Below are 17,871 nucleotides of genomic sequence, written 5' to 3' on the forward strand. Positions count from 1 at the left end.
CAAAATGACCATAAAGTAAAATTAACAACTCTCTGAAAGCTAAAAACACTGGCAGCTGTTTGTAATTTCAGCACTTAACTGAATCAAAGACTTTTTTTTTTTTTTTTACATCTGACAGAACAGAGCAGGATCTATTTAAGGCCACATTAGGATAACAGTGATTGCATTTTTTAGGATCTGGTTGTAGTATCCTGTCACATACTATATATGTAAGAAATTATACTAAAAACATTTCAGTAAAGTAAGGAGACAATTGATTTTGGCACACTGGACAACTAAAATATTTTACAGACATCATCCACTGAAACAGTATTTTATTACATGTAACTACAGTATGTCAATTTTAACAAATGCTCAAATTAAAACCTGGATCGTTTCTCGACAATACAGCTGCAGTTAAGTTACTGTAGATCAAATCAGAAATATTTTCCATTATTATAAGACACGTCTGTTTCCCTGAAGCATATTTCCTTGTTATGCTACTTTTCCAGGTTACGGACAATCATAGTGACATCAAGATATGCTTTTAATCGAATACAAAAAAATATTGGTAATGGAAAACATGAATAACTACAGTCAACTAAAAAAATACTTGAAGCTAACAAAGGCAAGAAGGGGGCGACTCGACATTTAAAAACAGATCAGTCGATCAGCTTCCTGATATCAAATTAGTCACCAAAATAAGTGTGTACGTTCAGTGTAGCATTTTCCCATAAATACCAACAGGAGGCGTCATCATACAAAGTCCGTCGCAGGAGGTGTGAACAGTAAAATCAGATGAGCTTGGAAGGGAATGCATGTTTGTAGAAGTGTACATCGACAATAAAAAGGGGCAGCAGACGTGTGTTCAAGGTGCATCCAGCTGTTCCAGTAAAGTTCTTCTTCTTTTCTCCAGTTCTCCTTCACTCAGCTCACTGCCTGACGTATCCCAGCCACCCTGATTACGACACAAAAAACACAAAGACTCAAATGTAATTAAATATGAGAGATGTGTCAAAAATGTCAACAAGAAACCCCCAAAAAGTCTAATTGCAGCAGCTACAGTTTAGAGTTAAAGTACTTAAACCAAATTTGGTATAAAACATACTTTTCATCACACAAATCTCCATCAACTACAACATCCATGTAACCTTAAAAAACAGCCATTAAAACATCAGTTTGCTGGGGTGGAAAAAAAAAAAAAAGTAATTAAGATGAACAACCTCCTCTTTGGCTGCTTTCCTTTTAGGAGACTTCTGTTTGGAGTCGGAGCGAGATTTCCCCCGAGACTTGTCGTTCTCTTTATCTTTCTCTAGGTCCTTTTCACGCTTTCCATCGCGCTCTCTTCCTTTCTTCTCGTTGTCAGTGTCCGGCGATGCCTGGTCATCATAATCAGTATCACGATCAGTACACATACAGAAATATTTCACATATATTCATATTATATTTACTTTACGCCCTCCTGTGTACTTACAGACTTGTGGCGTCTCTTCTTTCCCTTCTTCTTGTGCTTCTTGGATTTCTTATAGCTTCTCTCTGGTTTCAGGCAGAAAATGTCAGTAAATGTCAACAGAACTGCGTTTCTTCTGTCCAATGATAAGCAGATTCACTACCAGCCACTCACCAGATTCTCCGCTGGAGGAGCGTTCAGAAGGAGATTTGGACTGCGATCTCTTTTTCTTCTTGTGGTATTCCTCATCTTCAGACTCTGAGCCCTGTGGAAACATTTAAGTGAAGAGATTCAACAAATAACAGCGTGACAGGGGATGTTCTTGTAGATTTTTGATTGCTGAATTGTTTGTACGACAGCTTATTTTCTTTTCTAAGCACAGAAAAGACGGACTACACAGAGTTCGGCTACTGACCGATCGAGAGCGGGATCGTTTCCTGTGGTGCTTCTTGGACTTCTTTGAGTGCTTCTTCGTCTTGGAGTGGTGATGTTGGCATTCATGCTGTGAAAATAACAGATCCCATGTTAAAGATCAGGACGAATACATTAAGACCATTGCCGCTGTCACGATAAACAATTACCTCCAAGACGTGCATGAAGTCTTTGAATATCCGTTTCCTCTCTGACTCCAGGGTCACGTCTTCAAAGGCGGACTCTTTTAAGAATCTCTCTCTGACCTGAAATAGTAAAATGTCAGTCAGTACAAAGCACTGAGTACACTGACTAGAATCAACACTGACAAGACAACCTACTCATTACTTTTAGGAACTGATAAATTATTAACTCAATAGAAGGGGCAGAGGGAAATAAATCTAAACCACTGGTTTAGTATGTGAGTAAAGGACGTACTCCCTCCCATGTAGTCTCTGGCTCCAGCGGCGGTGTGGCCTGCTTCAGCATATTCTTGAAGGCTGCTTCTTTCCTTTTCATCTTCCTCGCCTCCTCCTTCTCTCGCTCTCTCTCTCTGGCTTCAGCCTTCTCCAGTAACTATACGGAAAGAGGTTAGTGAGTGGGTTAAACTAATAAATAAAAACAATTAATATATGAATACTAATAATGCTCAAAACCATTTATCACTTCCTGAGCTCTGTGACACCAGAGAACATTAATATATACATATAATAAGCATTAACGTGCTGCATGACCAGTTGGCTGATGATGATGACAGGTGTTCTTACGCTGTTGAAGGCCAGCTTAATGTTTCCTGCATCCAGTGTAGTGGCTCTCTTATCTGAGCTGATGACTGATCCAAAGTCGTCAAAGCTGGTGTTCACTTCAACCAGGAAGCCTTTATCCTGAGGAAGGACGTACAAGGAAAGAAAAGGAAAGATTAACAGGTTGTATGATATAAAATAAAAAAATATACATATATCAAAATAAACCTCCATGATACCATGTTCCTATATTTAGATAATAGACCATCTCACCTTAAGAATATCTTTAATGATCCTCTTTTCATCATGGTAGCGGGCTTTTAAGTCCTCCACATAGAATTTGAACAGATCGAGGGGAGTGGAACCTGCAGGATACACCACATAAAATTAAAAAAGTTTCAATTATTTTACACAACATAACGTAATATTAATAAGGTGTTTGGAATAGCTGTTTTTGCTCCTCGCCATAGACTTTATGTCTGTGTCTGTGCAATTCTTCAAAAGGAAACTCCCTCATTTTTTGTTTTGATGGTGGTGGTGGGGTGTGGTCTAACACATTGCTCCAAAATTATATTTACATCATATGTATATATACTGTATGTATATGATTTTCCCTAATAAAACCATATTATTCCTCATAGCACTGTCCAACATGGTGACGACCTCAACATGGATACAAAAAAAAAAGGTAAAGGACATAAAACAGATAAAACAGCACTTTGTGTGCTGAACGTTGGGACGAAAGTAAAAAAAAAAACATATAAAACAAAATCTAAAATGAATGGGGGGAGAAAATCTTCATCAATAGTGCACAAATGTAGTTCATACAGTATTTACAGGTGGAGCTGTGTATGTTTTATATCTGTGTTCATGTCATGTGCTGTTGTCTGCATCCACGTGCTTCAGAGCATTGAGGTCATGCGAGCTGTGTGTAGCCGCGTGTGCAGTGGCGTGTTGTCCTACCCGGCTGGCCCAGCATGTTGGCAAAGCGGATGTCTGAGCTCAGGGTCGGGTACATCTCCATCCAGGCAGACATGGAGTGAAGCTGACCGTGGTCGTGGAGCTCATCCAGGAATTTCTGAGAGAAAACAACAAAATATGAATTATTCACAATAGCAACTGCTGTTGTCTTGTGTTTATACAAACATTTGTGCTTTTTCTAACTTGGATTAAGATTATTATCAAACTGTTCTCGACAGAAATAGAAAATACAAGCAGCTGCTATAATAGAGTGAAGCCAGTAAAACTCACTGCAACACATGAAAAACATTTAAGACATCAAGTCAGCTTTTCTTTACCTCACATGTTGTATGCTTATAAGTATTTTAAGACATGTTTTGCCTCCTATTCCCTCTCACCTGGAAGGCCTCTCTGTTTTTGCGTTGTCGTCTCCTCTCCCTGAGAAGAGTCTTCTGTTTCTCCTCTTCCTCCTCCTTCTCCAGTGCCCGGATGTGCTCCTCAAAACAAATGAGGGCATCCTCTTTGTCCATATCTGTCAGCAAATAACAACACTATTAAATGGGGGAAAACAAAGTTCCTCCTCTCTTTTAAAACATTAACAGCTCTGTTTCCAACCGCAGTAGATGAAAAAACATGAATTTCTGCTCTCATACTCTGTAGCTCCTCGTCCTCTGCAAAGGTGGGGTTGTCTAGCAGGTACTGCTGGGCCTCTGACCAGGTGGTGCGGTAGGTGACGTTGGCCATGTTGTCCAGAATGTTCTTCAGAGCTTCCCAGTTTCTCTTCCTCAGCTGCTTGGCTTGTTCCTGGAAACAGTGTGTATAAGAGGAGAGGCAGTTAAATCATACAAATGTTTACAAAGCTCCCATCCCCAGACTACATCATCCATGATACTGGCAGATAAGGACTGAAATACAAATATTGCATCATTTTGATAAACATGCTGTTCATAGACTAAAAGAGTGTTGACTGAAATGTAGAACAAAGCTTTACCTTCTCTTTCTTTGCTAGGTAGAACAGTACATCTTCATAGATCTCCAGCCTGTCCCTCTCTGGAACGCAGCTCCACACCTCCTGCTCACTAAACATCTGTTCTGCTTTCCTGGTTTTTGCGAGTAAACACACAAAACACACAGAGAGTAATTTAGGATTTTTTTTTTTTTTTTTACACAATAACCCACATGAGGGCAGCATTTCACAGGCTAAATTTATGTTTAAACACATTGATTCTTAATGCAGGTCATCAGATGCACAGTCATGTAGTTACACAAAACTCACAAATTTTTTAAAGAAATTACAGTTTAAGTTCAGCCTTTCATGATGTGCACTTGTCATGAAAACATCTAATTTCCATGACCGCTGTTCCAAACTTGATGCAGCTCCACAGAGCCAGAAGCTGACGAAATGAAATAAGGTATTAAATGTAAGGACACACACACAAACATACACACAGACACACACACAGTCATAACCCTGCTATCACTCTCCAACTGCCTGATGTGAACCATCCCAGATTACAGCCTCAGTGACAGCTGAACTCTGAAACTGGCTGGTTGTCAAGGTCACCAGTCGATCTGTCCGTCCCCTCTGCCCGTCATGATGACTTTCACCCAAACACCCAACCACAGAGTGCTATTGAAATGGATGTCACGCGGCATCAGGGATCAAAATGGAAACATTTTGACTGTTACAGGCCCAATTTCCAATCCCTAACTAACTCCTCACTACATATGTATACACATTTAGTAAAAAAAAGAAATTAATGTAACGCTAGCATCTCTGTCACATTGATGTCAGTGAGAAATTCAATCAAAATGGTGACAAAGAATAAAACTGAAGACTAAGTTTGTTCATTTGCTGTGTTCTCAACATTAGTGTGATGAGCACAAACAGGTCAGAGCAGTTTAATAGGTAGTCAACTGTGTTGTAACACCACAATGGCGTGCACAAGCCATAGATGACCTTTAACTGATCCCATCTGCATAATTATATTGACAATTCAGGGAACCACAAATCAATGCAGGGGGGGGAAAAAAACACATTTAATGTGAGATCACTGCAGCACTTACTTGTATCTGGTGGTAGATGTCATCTTCTCATGGTTCTCCAAGAACCTCTGAAAGGTTTCTTTGGACTCCTTGTATTTAATTCTGGCCTCCTCCTTTTCTTCCTTCTCTGTTTGGACTTTGTAGGCATTGAACGCCTGCTTCTTCTCACTCAACTTGGGGAGTGCACTTTGTTGACAAAGAAAAGTGAGAATCTGAGGTCAAAGATCTGATGTTTTCTCACTTGCCATTGTAAATAGGATAAAATGATCCCAGGGGAATATCGTACCTGTAGCGAGGATCGTTGATGATCATTTTCATGGCCTGTTCCCAAGAGGAGTTTGAGGACACACCCTGAAATACAGAAAAGAATGAAAGTCAGGATGGCTTGTACTGGCAAAGTGAAGTCAAATTTACATGTCAAATTTAAAACATATACAAACAACAGATGAAAGACAAAGGGTAGTTTTATTGTGCTTTTTTTTTTTTTAGAAAAGCATGTGAGACAGGAGGAGGAACAATGAGCTGTGCTGCTTTGGCTCCTAGAAGTCAAGTCAACACATTTTCTTAATTAGTAATAGATGCTGGGTTAAGAGGTGTGGAGTGGCAATAATTCAAAGAAGTGCCACTGAGGACTTATGTAAGTACCCTTTCTGCCACTTGCCTCTCTCAGGGAGTGACTCCTTCATTCATTATGAACTGATTCCAACACGTGCCTCTGTCTTGTCAGTTGTCACAGTTATTCTAACTCACTGAAGCATGCCACTTTCTCTCACTGTCTTAATCCCAGCCAGCCCCCGTGCCTTTGATCCAATAAAGCTAATCATAAAGACAGAGCCATTAAGATCTTGCAAGAAATGGCAAGCAATCTCAGAGGAGAGCTTTGCGCACAAAATTAAAAGAGCCTAAATATAGCAGCAGTCAAGGTGGGTGGTGCTGTGGCCGCCTTGCAACCAAACACACAACACATCCTCGGCAACAGGAGGTGAAGCTTGACAATGGTGCTAAGACCTCCCAGGGTCTCATGGGGAGGGACAGGGATTAGATCTGGATCAAAATGCAAAGGATGCGCTGGTAAACACACCTGGTATTAACCTTAAAAACAGATCACATGCTGTATATATATATATCATGGTGCACAACAGACAGGATTTACATCCTCTGACATTAAGTGTCAGCGAATTAAAATAATATTTTTAAGTCACTTTGATGGTCTTGTTTTGACTGTTGGTGTTTATGCAGAAATTATGAAAACAAACAGACAAACCAAAAGTGTCTGTTCTGATTTCAAACCCACATTTGTTGATCCAGGAAGCAGCAGCAGCCTCATTTAACAACATGATAAAATGGAAAACTCACTGTAAAGCACCACTTATTGATCATCTTAACATAACATTGTTTATCTTGATTTTATTGACAAACATTTGGTATGTGTAGTGGCATTTTCAAATCAACAAGCACACAACAGATGGCAAACTACAGCCACCTTGATGCTCCTTTGGCACTATGAATAAAGCTCAACTGCAAGAGAAGCACTCAAGCCCTTCATAGCTGTGAAGTGCACCACGACGTCTTGTTAGGGACTGACAAACAATTGATTTACTACAAGTATCAGTCACAACAAAAAGAATTTTAACCAAGACAAGTACACTGATACAAACAGTCAGTTTTTGTATTTGACCTGGTTCGTGTCAGGTAACATGAACATGCACTACAGGGCCTAGAGGGACTCTGCAGCCTCTCTACTCTCCTACAGTGTGTAGCCTCTACATCACCTACATGTTAAACCCATCTTGACAGCATGACCACAGACTCACTTTCTCCTTCAGCAGCTCTTTGAAGGCTTGCTTGGCCTCCTCTTTCGTGTTCCATTTGTAAGTCTTCTTCTGAAGTTCTGGCCGCTCTTCCTTTGCGACTTCAATACTGAGGGCAAAGGAAGGTCTTATTGGATTAACTTATCTATGTTTGGATGAAGGTATTTAGCATGTTTCACTCACAAACACACACAAAAAAGACTTCCTCCTAGATTAAGTTGAAAAGTGTCATTGTGCTTGTCGTCACTATGATCCCATGGTTTGGGGTTTCAGTGTATATCTGACGACTGGAGCCAGTACCCGCCTCTGCATCAGACATAATTGTTTACCTGGCTGTAGCCTCTGCGGTGACTGAGCTCTCCGAGGAAGCCACAGGTGCATCTGTGGTCTCAGCTGTGTGATGCACGGCCGCCTGGGACAGGTGTTCCTCTGAGACCGCTGTTGCAGTTTCTGCCTCCATTACGGTCGCCATAGTGGCTGTATTATCTGCTTGCAAGACAGGAGCTGTGGTGGAGCTGGGAGCCGCTGCCTCTGCCGTTCTGAAATCATGCCATGACAGTACAGCTACATCACATGATCATAAGAATACCTGCGCTACAATATAATTGATAAAGGGTCATTCCATGAAAATTACTTGCATAAGTCATAATAATAAAATAAAATAAAAAAGGTTTTTGACCATGGACAAAGACATAATTTCTTAATAACCACTACATTTGTTGTTTGTAATACACAGATGCAGCAGAGGAAAGTAACTGAAGGCAAACAGGAAGCTCTTACCCATTCTCCTCTGCTTTGATCATGGCTGAAATAGACAAAAGGAGACAGCTGTTAGGATACTTGTTTTCATTTCAAAGCACAGTGCAGATAAGAACAAAGCAGAGAGATAAATGTACTGAAGAAGCCACCACGTGTTCTTGTATTTGTGCTTCCTGTGCTTGTACATCAATGATGTCCAAAGCCCCCTAATGCATGGCGTTATTCATCAAAGAAGCCAGCGGTCTGCCATTTATCATGCTGTTAAAGGCTCATCCATGAAGCGCAACATTGCTCGGTGAGGAACATGACTTCTCATAACAGGTTTGACATCATCAGACAGCAGCTCTTTACCTTCCAGATCCTCCAGCTCTTTGGGTTTGGTCCATCTGGACTCCTTCGTCTGAGAGTTGTAATAATAAGGCTTCCCTGTGTCTGACTTGTACTCTTTCCAAGGACATTTAGACAGCATTTGCTGGACAGGAACAGCAGAGGGGAAAGACGTTAGGATCCATATGAAAATTTTTCATCTATTTCATCAAGTATGTGAACAAATCTGATTGTATTTAGTATGTCATATTGACTGAGGATGAAAATCAGTAAATCTTGGCTAAAACAGGTACATTTACAATTTAATTAAAGTTGATTCATATGCAATGTGCCAAATAAATATATAAATTAAAACAATTATGCTGAAAAGTATGTCTATTAAGTATGTGAATATGTAATCAAGTAAATAGATAAGTACATTTCACATTATAAATAGTATGTAAGAGATAAAGAATTGTACTTCTGCAGGAGATTTGAGTTCTTCTGGTTTCTCCCATGTGGACTGCTTGGTCTCTGTATTGTAATAATAGGTCTTCCCATCCAGTGATTTGTGTTCGGTCCACAGGGACTTCTAAGGTGGAAAAAAACAACACATAGATGATCTCTCTCAGAATGAAAACGAGACCACAAGTCTACAACCATGGTAGCATCTCTGTAGCGGTACTTTGAGCTAAATGCAAATGTCAGCATGGTAACATGCTCACAACTACAACGCCAGCATATTGATGTTTAGATGGTATGTTAACCACATACTAACATTTACTAATTAGCACAAAACACAAAGTACAGCTGAGATTGATAAGAACGACATTAGTTTTGCAGGTATTTAGTGATAAACCAAAGCAATGGACAGATTTTGAACAGATAATATTATTACAATTCATATTCTGGGGATTATGAATAACAAATTTCACCCCAATCCACTCAATAGTTGTTAAGATTTTTCACTCTGAACTACTACTATTACTTCAGTCTAGACCAAAGTGGTGAACTGACCGACAGACACTGCCATCCCTACAGCCATGCTACTAGTGTGGCTACAAAGCAAGCAACCGCTTAACTTTTGTTCTATTTTAAATGCTTTTTCAGTTCTTTGTTGATATCAAGTCTTTTAATATACAACCTATGTGTACAAACCTTCTTTGGCTGTTCTTCCTGTGGAGATCCATTTGTGGCACTCTGTAGGACAAAGGAATAAATGAAAGGTTGACAGACAGCAGTTGGAAACACAGAAGGCAAAATGCTGGAGCTAATGATCAGAACTGTGTCAAAAACTTGCAGTTACTGCAAATAAAATAATGATGTTACACTTACAGTTGTTCCAGGTGCAGCAGCTGTGAAGATAAAAACACACGTTTGATCAGATACTTCTAATGAACACAAGATATGCAAGATGATTTGTAAATGACAGGTTAAGGATCTTACCTGTGGACTCAACACCAGGCTGTTAAAAAGAAGATTGTATTAGTTAATTATTTTTTCCCACAAAAAAACAAATCCACAAATTTGAAAGTTTACATCAGCATCTCTGTCTCTGAATAATGAAGTCAACTGGAAGTCATCATTTGCAATACAAAGCAACTGACAAAGCTTTCCTAATTAGTACAAAACTCCACACCCTCAAGATGCAAAATTATACTTGTGTTGATTAAGTGGATGTCTTATGATCTCTAAAGCTGTCTGGATGTTGCCACGGTAAATATATCACATTGCTCATTTGAATAACTTGTCTAATACTTCGTAGAAAAGAAAAATTAACATAGCATCAACAGGGAGGGGCCTGTGCATTTTATTACATTCATAGTGATTCACTGCTGAACCGAAGCCAAAACAAAAAAAGCAACAACAAGGGACACTGCAAGCAGGTGTTAATTTTCATTTTAATTAGACAATTAATTTAATGATATTTTTCAGCTGCTTCACCTAATCTGTGGTTAATAATACACTCTAAATATATATATTTTTTATATCCAACAGAAGTGTTACTTGGCTGTGCAATTCCTCCATTAAGTGTTTCACAGTTGGGAATGTATTTTTAAGAAGTGTGAAACAAGAGCCCTGATGAAAAAGAAGTGAGGAGAGTTACCGGTCCCGTTGGTTGTACAGCCGCAGCTGGCATGCGAGGGGGCATCATCATCCCTGGCATCATAGGTGGCATCATGCCTGGCATCTAATAAAAGAAGCATCATGAAATATTCATCTGGCATTTCCATACCACCCAGTGAAAGCTTAAGTATCAAGACGCGGTGTGAGACGGGGTGTTGGCGTCTGTGTGGAAGGCTGCTTGCGACTAAAGGGGTAGAAGGTGAGACTGACACTGAGTCTGCTGTGCTCATTTAATAGTGTGATGCCACAGCTTGCAATCTGTGAAGCAGCAGCACACCAAACTATGTCCCTTCAGCACCTTTTCAGACTTGTATCGCTGGCACCTTGATCAAACACTCTCCAATATCACACTTATTTATATGGATGACAAGCTCACATATGCTCGTTAAATTAAACCAAAGTTTTGCTTTAAAAAATATATGCACAAATAAATAAATAAATACATGAATAAATAAAACTAGAGTGTGACCACCTCAACTGTGTTTAGTCAACTGTGCTACATGAAACACTGGCAAACAATCTCCTCTCTAGAGCTGCAATAATTAAGTGATTAGTTGATAAACAGGAAAATCAATTAGCAACTGTTTTGATAATCAATTAAATGTTTTAGTTCATTTTTTTAAGTCAAGATGCCAAACACCTGCCGGTTCCAGCTTCTCAAATACAATGATTTGCTGCTTTTCTGTTTTATATCATTGTAAACTGAACGTCTTTGGGTTTTAGGCTGTTGGTCAGAAAAAAAAAAGTATTTTTCAATATTATTTTTTAAACGATTAATCGCAAAAATAATCAGCAGAATAATCGATAATAAAAAAAATTGTTAGTTGCAGCCTTACTTTGCTCAACTGAACTTTTTCAAAGACACATTAACTTCTGTGGTGAAGAGCTGAACAAATCAGGGAAGTAAAAAAAAAAAACTTTTCTAACGACCAACACATGACGGAGTTGAAGGAAAATTTCAGTTTTTTACGATTTGGGTTTTATTTTCGTAGCTCTGGCCACCAGCTCTATCAGTTATGAGTTTGTACTGACCAAAGTAATTTCTGAGATCTCAGGGCCATCACAGCGCTAAAATTAGGTCCAACAGGGCAAGATCTGCAAGCAGTCCGGCTCAGACAGGTTGGAAACAAGCCAACAGTTTTGCTAGATTAGCTGGAACTTTAGTAGAGATAAAACTTAAAGTGAAATTACTGGTAGTGATGCTGATCATCCCTCATTGTATAGGAAAAACCTGTTTGATCATCGGACCACTCATGTTTCTTGTCCCATCTGACCTATTTTTAAATGATGTTGCTACATTTTGAGATGTCAGCCATTACTTTAGTGAACACAATGTTATCATAACTAATAGAACCAAGACAAACAAAATCCAAGATGTAAAATATACTAGTTTAACAATTTGATATTTCCTAACTGACACTTAATTTTTCAGTGCTATAAAGCTGCATTCAGGCTGAAGACAGCACTGTGTTAAAACAATGCAAGGGGCTGCGTTGGTGGGGGCGAGTTTTTTAAGGTACTGGTGAGTTGATGAAATATGATCCAGGAAGTCCAGTTAGAGCTACAGCTAGGCTAGCATTTTATAACTCTGCAAAGTTATGATGCCGGCAACTATTTTATCTTTCTTCACAACGATTTCGAGGAAAACAGCAGAAACATGGTGTGCACGTTACAAAGTAACCCACCAGGAATGTGATTTTATGTGATTTTTGCCAACCCTGCATTGAAATACATTAGCACCCCTCCTGCATCAACAAACTGCACACATTCAAATGAGTTTTTTCACACAGAGCTGAAGTTGGCTGTGTCATACAAACATCTGTATCTTCTTTCAATATTCTGCTTATAACCATCCTACCTATAATAGTTCAAAAGCCAATCAACAAAACAGTCCATGGAGAACTCCAGAGCAGCACCAAATGTCTTTCATTTGGCAATATCCAATCTAACTTTTCCATCCATCTGTTTTTGGATGAGTGAAAGTCTTTATTTGATTCAGACAGAGAGGAGCAGCCAAAACACGACCCACAAAGGCACCAACAAGCTCAAAAAATACAAAGGGACCCACAAGCATCTTACGAGGCTCACCTGTCCCATTGGAGGTGCCCCCATTGGCGGCATTATACCAGGGGGAATTATACCAGGGGGCATCGGAGTCATACTGGGAGGTCGCTGTCCCATAGGAGGCATTCCAATGGGAGGGAAATGAGGCGGTATTCCTGGTGGCCCCATCTAGACAAAGGAATAAAGAGGGAAAAAGAAAGACACACTTGATTAGATGAAGTACTAGTAAACCTTTAATATTTACCACTCTTAGTTAAGCCCTGTACTACGAGTGGAAACAAAAGGTGAAGAGCTATTTGACACAAACATTTCTGTCACTGACTTACAAAGGGGGGAGGCATCCCTGAGGGCGGTACACCTGGATAAGGTGGCGCTTGGCTCGGGCCATTATTAGCCTCCGATGAAGACTGTCATGAATAAGAAACACCACAAAATGTTAGTTAACTCATTAGAGCCAGTGGTGTAATGGGTATTTAGCAGCATGCTTGATTCAATAAAACCACCACTGTGGTTTCTACAAATATGTCTGTAAGTTTTCTAAATATTGTTGTATTTGATTTTCTCACTACAAAATTAGTCAGTACTGTAGTTAGAACAAAAGATGTTTTATTATGACATGCACAACCTAAATCTCATTAAGACAATTATCAATTAAGACTAAGTGATACATTCCACATTTGCAGTTCAGTGCAATCAAAGGAGAACATGTTTAATATCATCCCATCCCATTTCTAAACTATAAGAAACAACACTCAGTATAACGCAATAAGTTTCGAAAGCACCACAAACTACAGGTTACAAAACTTCTCTAAACCAGCTTCAACGAAAAACTGATCATTTATAACCGTCATGAAGATTTGATATGGATTATACTGCATTAGTTTTAGCTTGGTGCACCATTTATTTTCATTATCGATTAATCTGTCAATTATTTTCTCAATTAATTAGTTGTTTGGTCCTGAAAAATGTCAGAAAGTGGTGAAAAATGTGAATCACTGTTTCTCAAAGCAAAACAAATGTCTTGTTTTGTCCACAACCTAAAGATGTTCAGTTTACTGTCATAGAAGATCAAAGAACCCAGAAAATATATTCATATTTGAGAAGATGGACTCGGAAAATGTTTACTTTTTTCTTGAAATATGACTCATAACGATTATCAAAATTGTTGGCGGTTAATTTAATAGCTGGCAACTAGTTGATTATTTGACTAATCGTTGCAGCTCTACAGTCAAGGCCTAAAATACATGTTTTATCCTGACAAATGTTTGGCAGTTTTTCTTTTAAAATGACTATAAGATTAATCGATTATCGACACAGTTGGCATTCAACTAATTGTAAACAAGTTCTACAGAAACAGTTAATTTTAGCTAATATTAATGATTCCTGGCGGTTTATGGGATTTCATATGTAGCTAATGAATGGACTGACCAGACAACTGAAACGTTGACTTAGCTAATTAGCTCATATTTTATTAATCAAAACAAATGCCCTCACAATCACAGAGTTTAGGAAAGGTGCAATCAAATGTTAGCTAATATCTGTGTCTGCCAAGTTCACGAATAGAGGTTCACGTTTAACAATTAACGCGAAGCTAGGTTACGTTACAGTCGCTCGTCTTTGACCGTTTAAAATAGCATTAACACTCACTGAACTGAAACACAGGCGATATTTAAACTCTTATCACTGCACCTGAGTAATGCTAACCTGGGTGACTGCCACAGTGTGAATGTTGCTGGTAATGAGCAACTACAGACACCGTCTAAACTCTGGTAAAGAATAATAGTATAAAGCTAAGGAGAGACTTTCACTTGCTATTCTGTTAGCTCAATATTTCCCAGCCTAGGCTTTCCATTTAAAACAAGAATTTTCCGATGTTCAACCTAATCACAGGTAACTGGCTGTCAGCGGTGTCTAACCACTTTTAGAAATAAATAATAATAATAAAAAAAGGTATTTCCGTTCCAGGACTTAGTCAAAGAAGGAGTGTGCTGCTAACTTAGCACGGCGCTAACACGACATGCTAACCCGTGCTGTTCTAGGACGTAGAACATTAATTTAACGTTATGGAGTCAAAGAGTCAGTAATTAACAACACAGTTAATATTTACATGTAAACTATATACAGTTCTGCCTTTTCTTTAACGATAAATACATGCAAATGTCCTTTTGAATGGATGTACTCACCATGTTGACTAGAACCTCGGAGACACTTGAACACCTCGCAACAACGAGCAAGACGATTGGTTGATCTCCGTCCAATGTAGAGAGGTCATAGGTTAAGATTCCGCGGCGTCATTCTGCGTCAGGAAAGCGCAATAAAAGAGACGCACAGTTTACTCTACAAGCACAACTTCACTCCTCACAGGTTTGTGATCTGGTTATATTTTGTATTTTCATGTTTGGAAATTGTATTTTCTTCTCTCTTAAAGATATTTTAAAGATATTTATGATTATATTTTTGTGGCAAGGATATACAACTTTCTTTAATTTCAGTGGTAGGTGGGTTTTTAGAAGCCCCTTAGAGGTTTTTTCATCCCACCTGTGCATCTTTTGTTATTGTATATTTTTTCTCTTTTGTCTTATCTTATTATATGCACAAATAAAGAACTAAAAAGATATATTTTGTATAAAAATTAACCTATTTTTTTCCAATAGTGGTTTGTTTAGAAATAATATTTTAATGTTAAGACAACAACTCTATAATTATGATGACTTTATTCAACACTATGGAATCCCTGTTTCATCAAAGGAAAGGCATGCAAGTGAAATAACTTATCCGATTCATCTGTTTATGTACATGTTTTTGATTTTATTTCATCCTTGCTTTGGCAATGTAAAGACCTGTTTCCCATGCCATAGTAAAGCCCCTTTGAATTGAATTCAATTGTATATCACACTACCATATGTGACCTCACACTGGAATCTCTTTGTGAACAACGTGACATGGAAACTCCTGCCTAATCAGTATCTGATAACTAACAAAAGAAGGGATATTGATATCAGCTGTACATTTTGTTGTAGCTCCCCTGAGACTGCTGGACACTTATTTTAGCCCTTTTGTCAGACTTTCTTGGAATAATATGTATTTGTATCATGTCTATCTATGAACAGCCATATTGATGAACATTTTATATTATTTTGGAAACATGTACTGTTTGGAATATTAGAGGATAGATAGATAGAAGATTTAGAGGTCTCTAAATTGAATTACCAGCTATATGTTTCAAATCTTTTAAGTGTACTGGTTAAATTTCATGGTTCAATTGGTTTTGACAAAGGAGGTCAAACAGCACATTGATTCAATATGATTTTCTTCCAATCCAAAGGCTGTAAAAACTATGAAAACCTGTTTTTTATTTAAAATCTTTATATGAACTGTAACTCTTCCTAGCTCAGAGTTGGTTTGATTATGTTTTTTCTTTTCTTTTCTTTCTTTTAAAAATGTTCTTAAAAAAATTATGGTTTTAATTGACATTCTTAGGTTAGATAATACTATCCTCATCCTGCAGTTCCTCACTCACGACAGAATTCTTGCCAAATAGGTTCGTCTGTGACACTCTTACAATGAATGACATTTTCTTCCGTTTTTTTTTTTTTTTTGGATGTTATAACAGATGCCTATTTCAGAATCTGGAGTAGCTGGTGTTCAGACACAGCAAAATTACCTTGGTCTATAGAGGATCATTGGAGAGCTGGCTGTGATTTCCCAATTACTGGCTTCTGTGACAGAGCTCTCCTGGCTGTATGTGGCTGGAACGAGTCCCAATGATGGTAGAAAATTAGAAAGTCAGCCTGCACGCTTTTTTCCTCTTGAAGTGCCATTCACATGGCTATGGTCCTCATTCTTTCCCTGTTGCTCTTGTTTTTACATTCTGGTCACATATTTTTCACACAAAACAAGGTTAAGCAGTAGCTCACCCATTATAAGAATTATTCAAACAGAAAATGAGTGTGATGGCCTCATGAACACATTGATTTTCATTTATTGCTGTTCCTGTTCTGTAGTGATGCTGTGAATAGCGTCTTAAACGTTTTGAATATTCAGGCTATGTTTGCCAGATGTTTTTCAAAATGGAGCATGTATGTGACGTGCAGCTTATGCTGGTCAGCGCTGTTGTTTACTGTGAAGTTCTCCCTGGGATTTAAAGCGCTACTGGAGTGTGAAGCATGCAACGAAGAGTTGGGAAACAGATGAGCCCACACTCGAGGTAGACTGCAATAAACTCTGATGCATTTACTGACAAGTGCAAGAGAATTCCCTATCCATTCTCTTAATAAGCCAAATAGACAGCAAGGCGACAGTGAGGAGCAGTGATGGATTGAACTTCAGTCTAATGATGGGAGTCAGTCAACCACAGTGTATCACTTGTCTTCAGGAAAACAAACCAACAGATATCCACTCATAAATCAACATTATTGCATAGCTATAAATGTTCCTGAATTATATTCTTGGAAGATTATTTAAAATAATATCAGATTTGGGCCGACTAGAGCGAAGTAGTTAGAGAAACTTTGCCTCAACCAGGTGCTCCTGGCAAGTGTAATATTAAGCCGTTTAAGCCTTTAATCTTCTTTTTTTGAGTCACAAACTGTTTTCACGTATTAGTTTTATACTAGAAAATTCAGCTAAAAAGATTTTTTATTATTTACATGATAGATTGATGTGAACTTTGTGAAATATGTGATATCAGGAATACTTAGGAGGAACAAATAGCATTTCATGATGTAAATTATTACTGTTCAGATCAACAATAACGTGTTTATATAAATAATTACATTTTAACCAGTTAACCAATTAAAATTCTACATCCAGTTACAATAAATGAAAATGTAGGAATTATCATTAATTTAAATTTTAGCTCTGACATGAGCATCTGGCATTTTAAGATAATCCAGATGTGCATTCAACTATAGTTGAAAATGAAATGTAAGCAACTGTAATTAAAAGTTTGATATAAAAATTAATTTTAACTGTAAATATGTGATATAATGAAACAATTGGTAACAGTTTACTTAATGTTCCCCTATTTAGCATTTACAACCTGTACATTAACGGTTAATAAATGGTTTATGAGACACTAAATTGTAGTTGTAAGCAGATATAAGTGTTTATTAATGTATTTGTCAACAACTACAGAATAACTCCTCCTGTGGGCACCCATAGGTGGGGGCTGGTGTATAAACAGATAATTAATGACAATACATAATAAAAAATA

At 38.2% G+C, this 17,871-nt stretch overlaps 1 protein-coding gene across 1 annotated transcript; it reads right to left on the reverse strand.

Annotated features, from left to right (window-relative positions):
• Positions 1–297: 297 nt before the first annotated feature.
• Positions 298–14,942, reverse strand: prpf40a (PRP40 pre-mRNA processing factor 40 homolog A). Its single transcript, XM_042426972.1, has 27 exons — positions 14,840–14,942; positions 12,983–13,063; positions 12,681–12,824; positions 10,573–10,656; positions 9,912–9,930; positions 9,801–9,820; positions 9,624–9,665; positions 8,947–9,057; positions 8,511–8,631; positions 8,181–8,205; positions 7,730–7,939; positions 7,404–7,509; positions 5,876–5,940; positions 5,611–5,775; positions 4,535–4,643; positions 4,197–4,347; positions 3,942–4,075; positions 3,547–3,661; positions 2,857–2,948; positions 2,608–2,724; positions 2,279–2,416; positions 2,011–2,106; positions 1,845–1,931; positions 1,604–1,694; positions 1,454–1,515; positions 1,203–1,358; positions 298–937 (listed from the first exon to the last, which is right to left on the reverse strand). Exons 1-27 carry the CDS (start codon positions 14,840–14,842, stop codon positions 848–850), a joined length of 2,634 nt encoding a protein of 877 aa, XP_042282906.1. The 5' UTR covers positions 14,843–14,942; the 3' UTR covers positions 298–847.
• Between the last annotated feature and the right edge of the window lie 2,929 nt (positions 14,943–17,871).

This window comes from Thunnus maccoyii, chromosome 11 (assembly GCF_910596095.1).
Source record: "Thunnus maccoyii chromosome 11, fThuMac1.1, whole genome shotgun sequence".
Lineage (NCBI taxonomy): Eukaryota > Metazoa > Chordata > Actinopteri > Scombriformes > Scombridae > Thunnus > Thunnus maccoyii.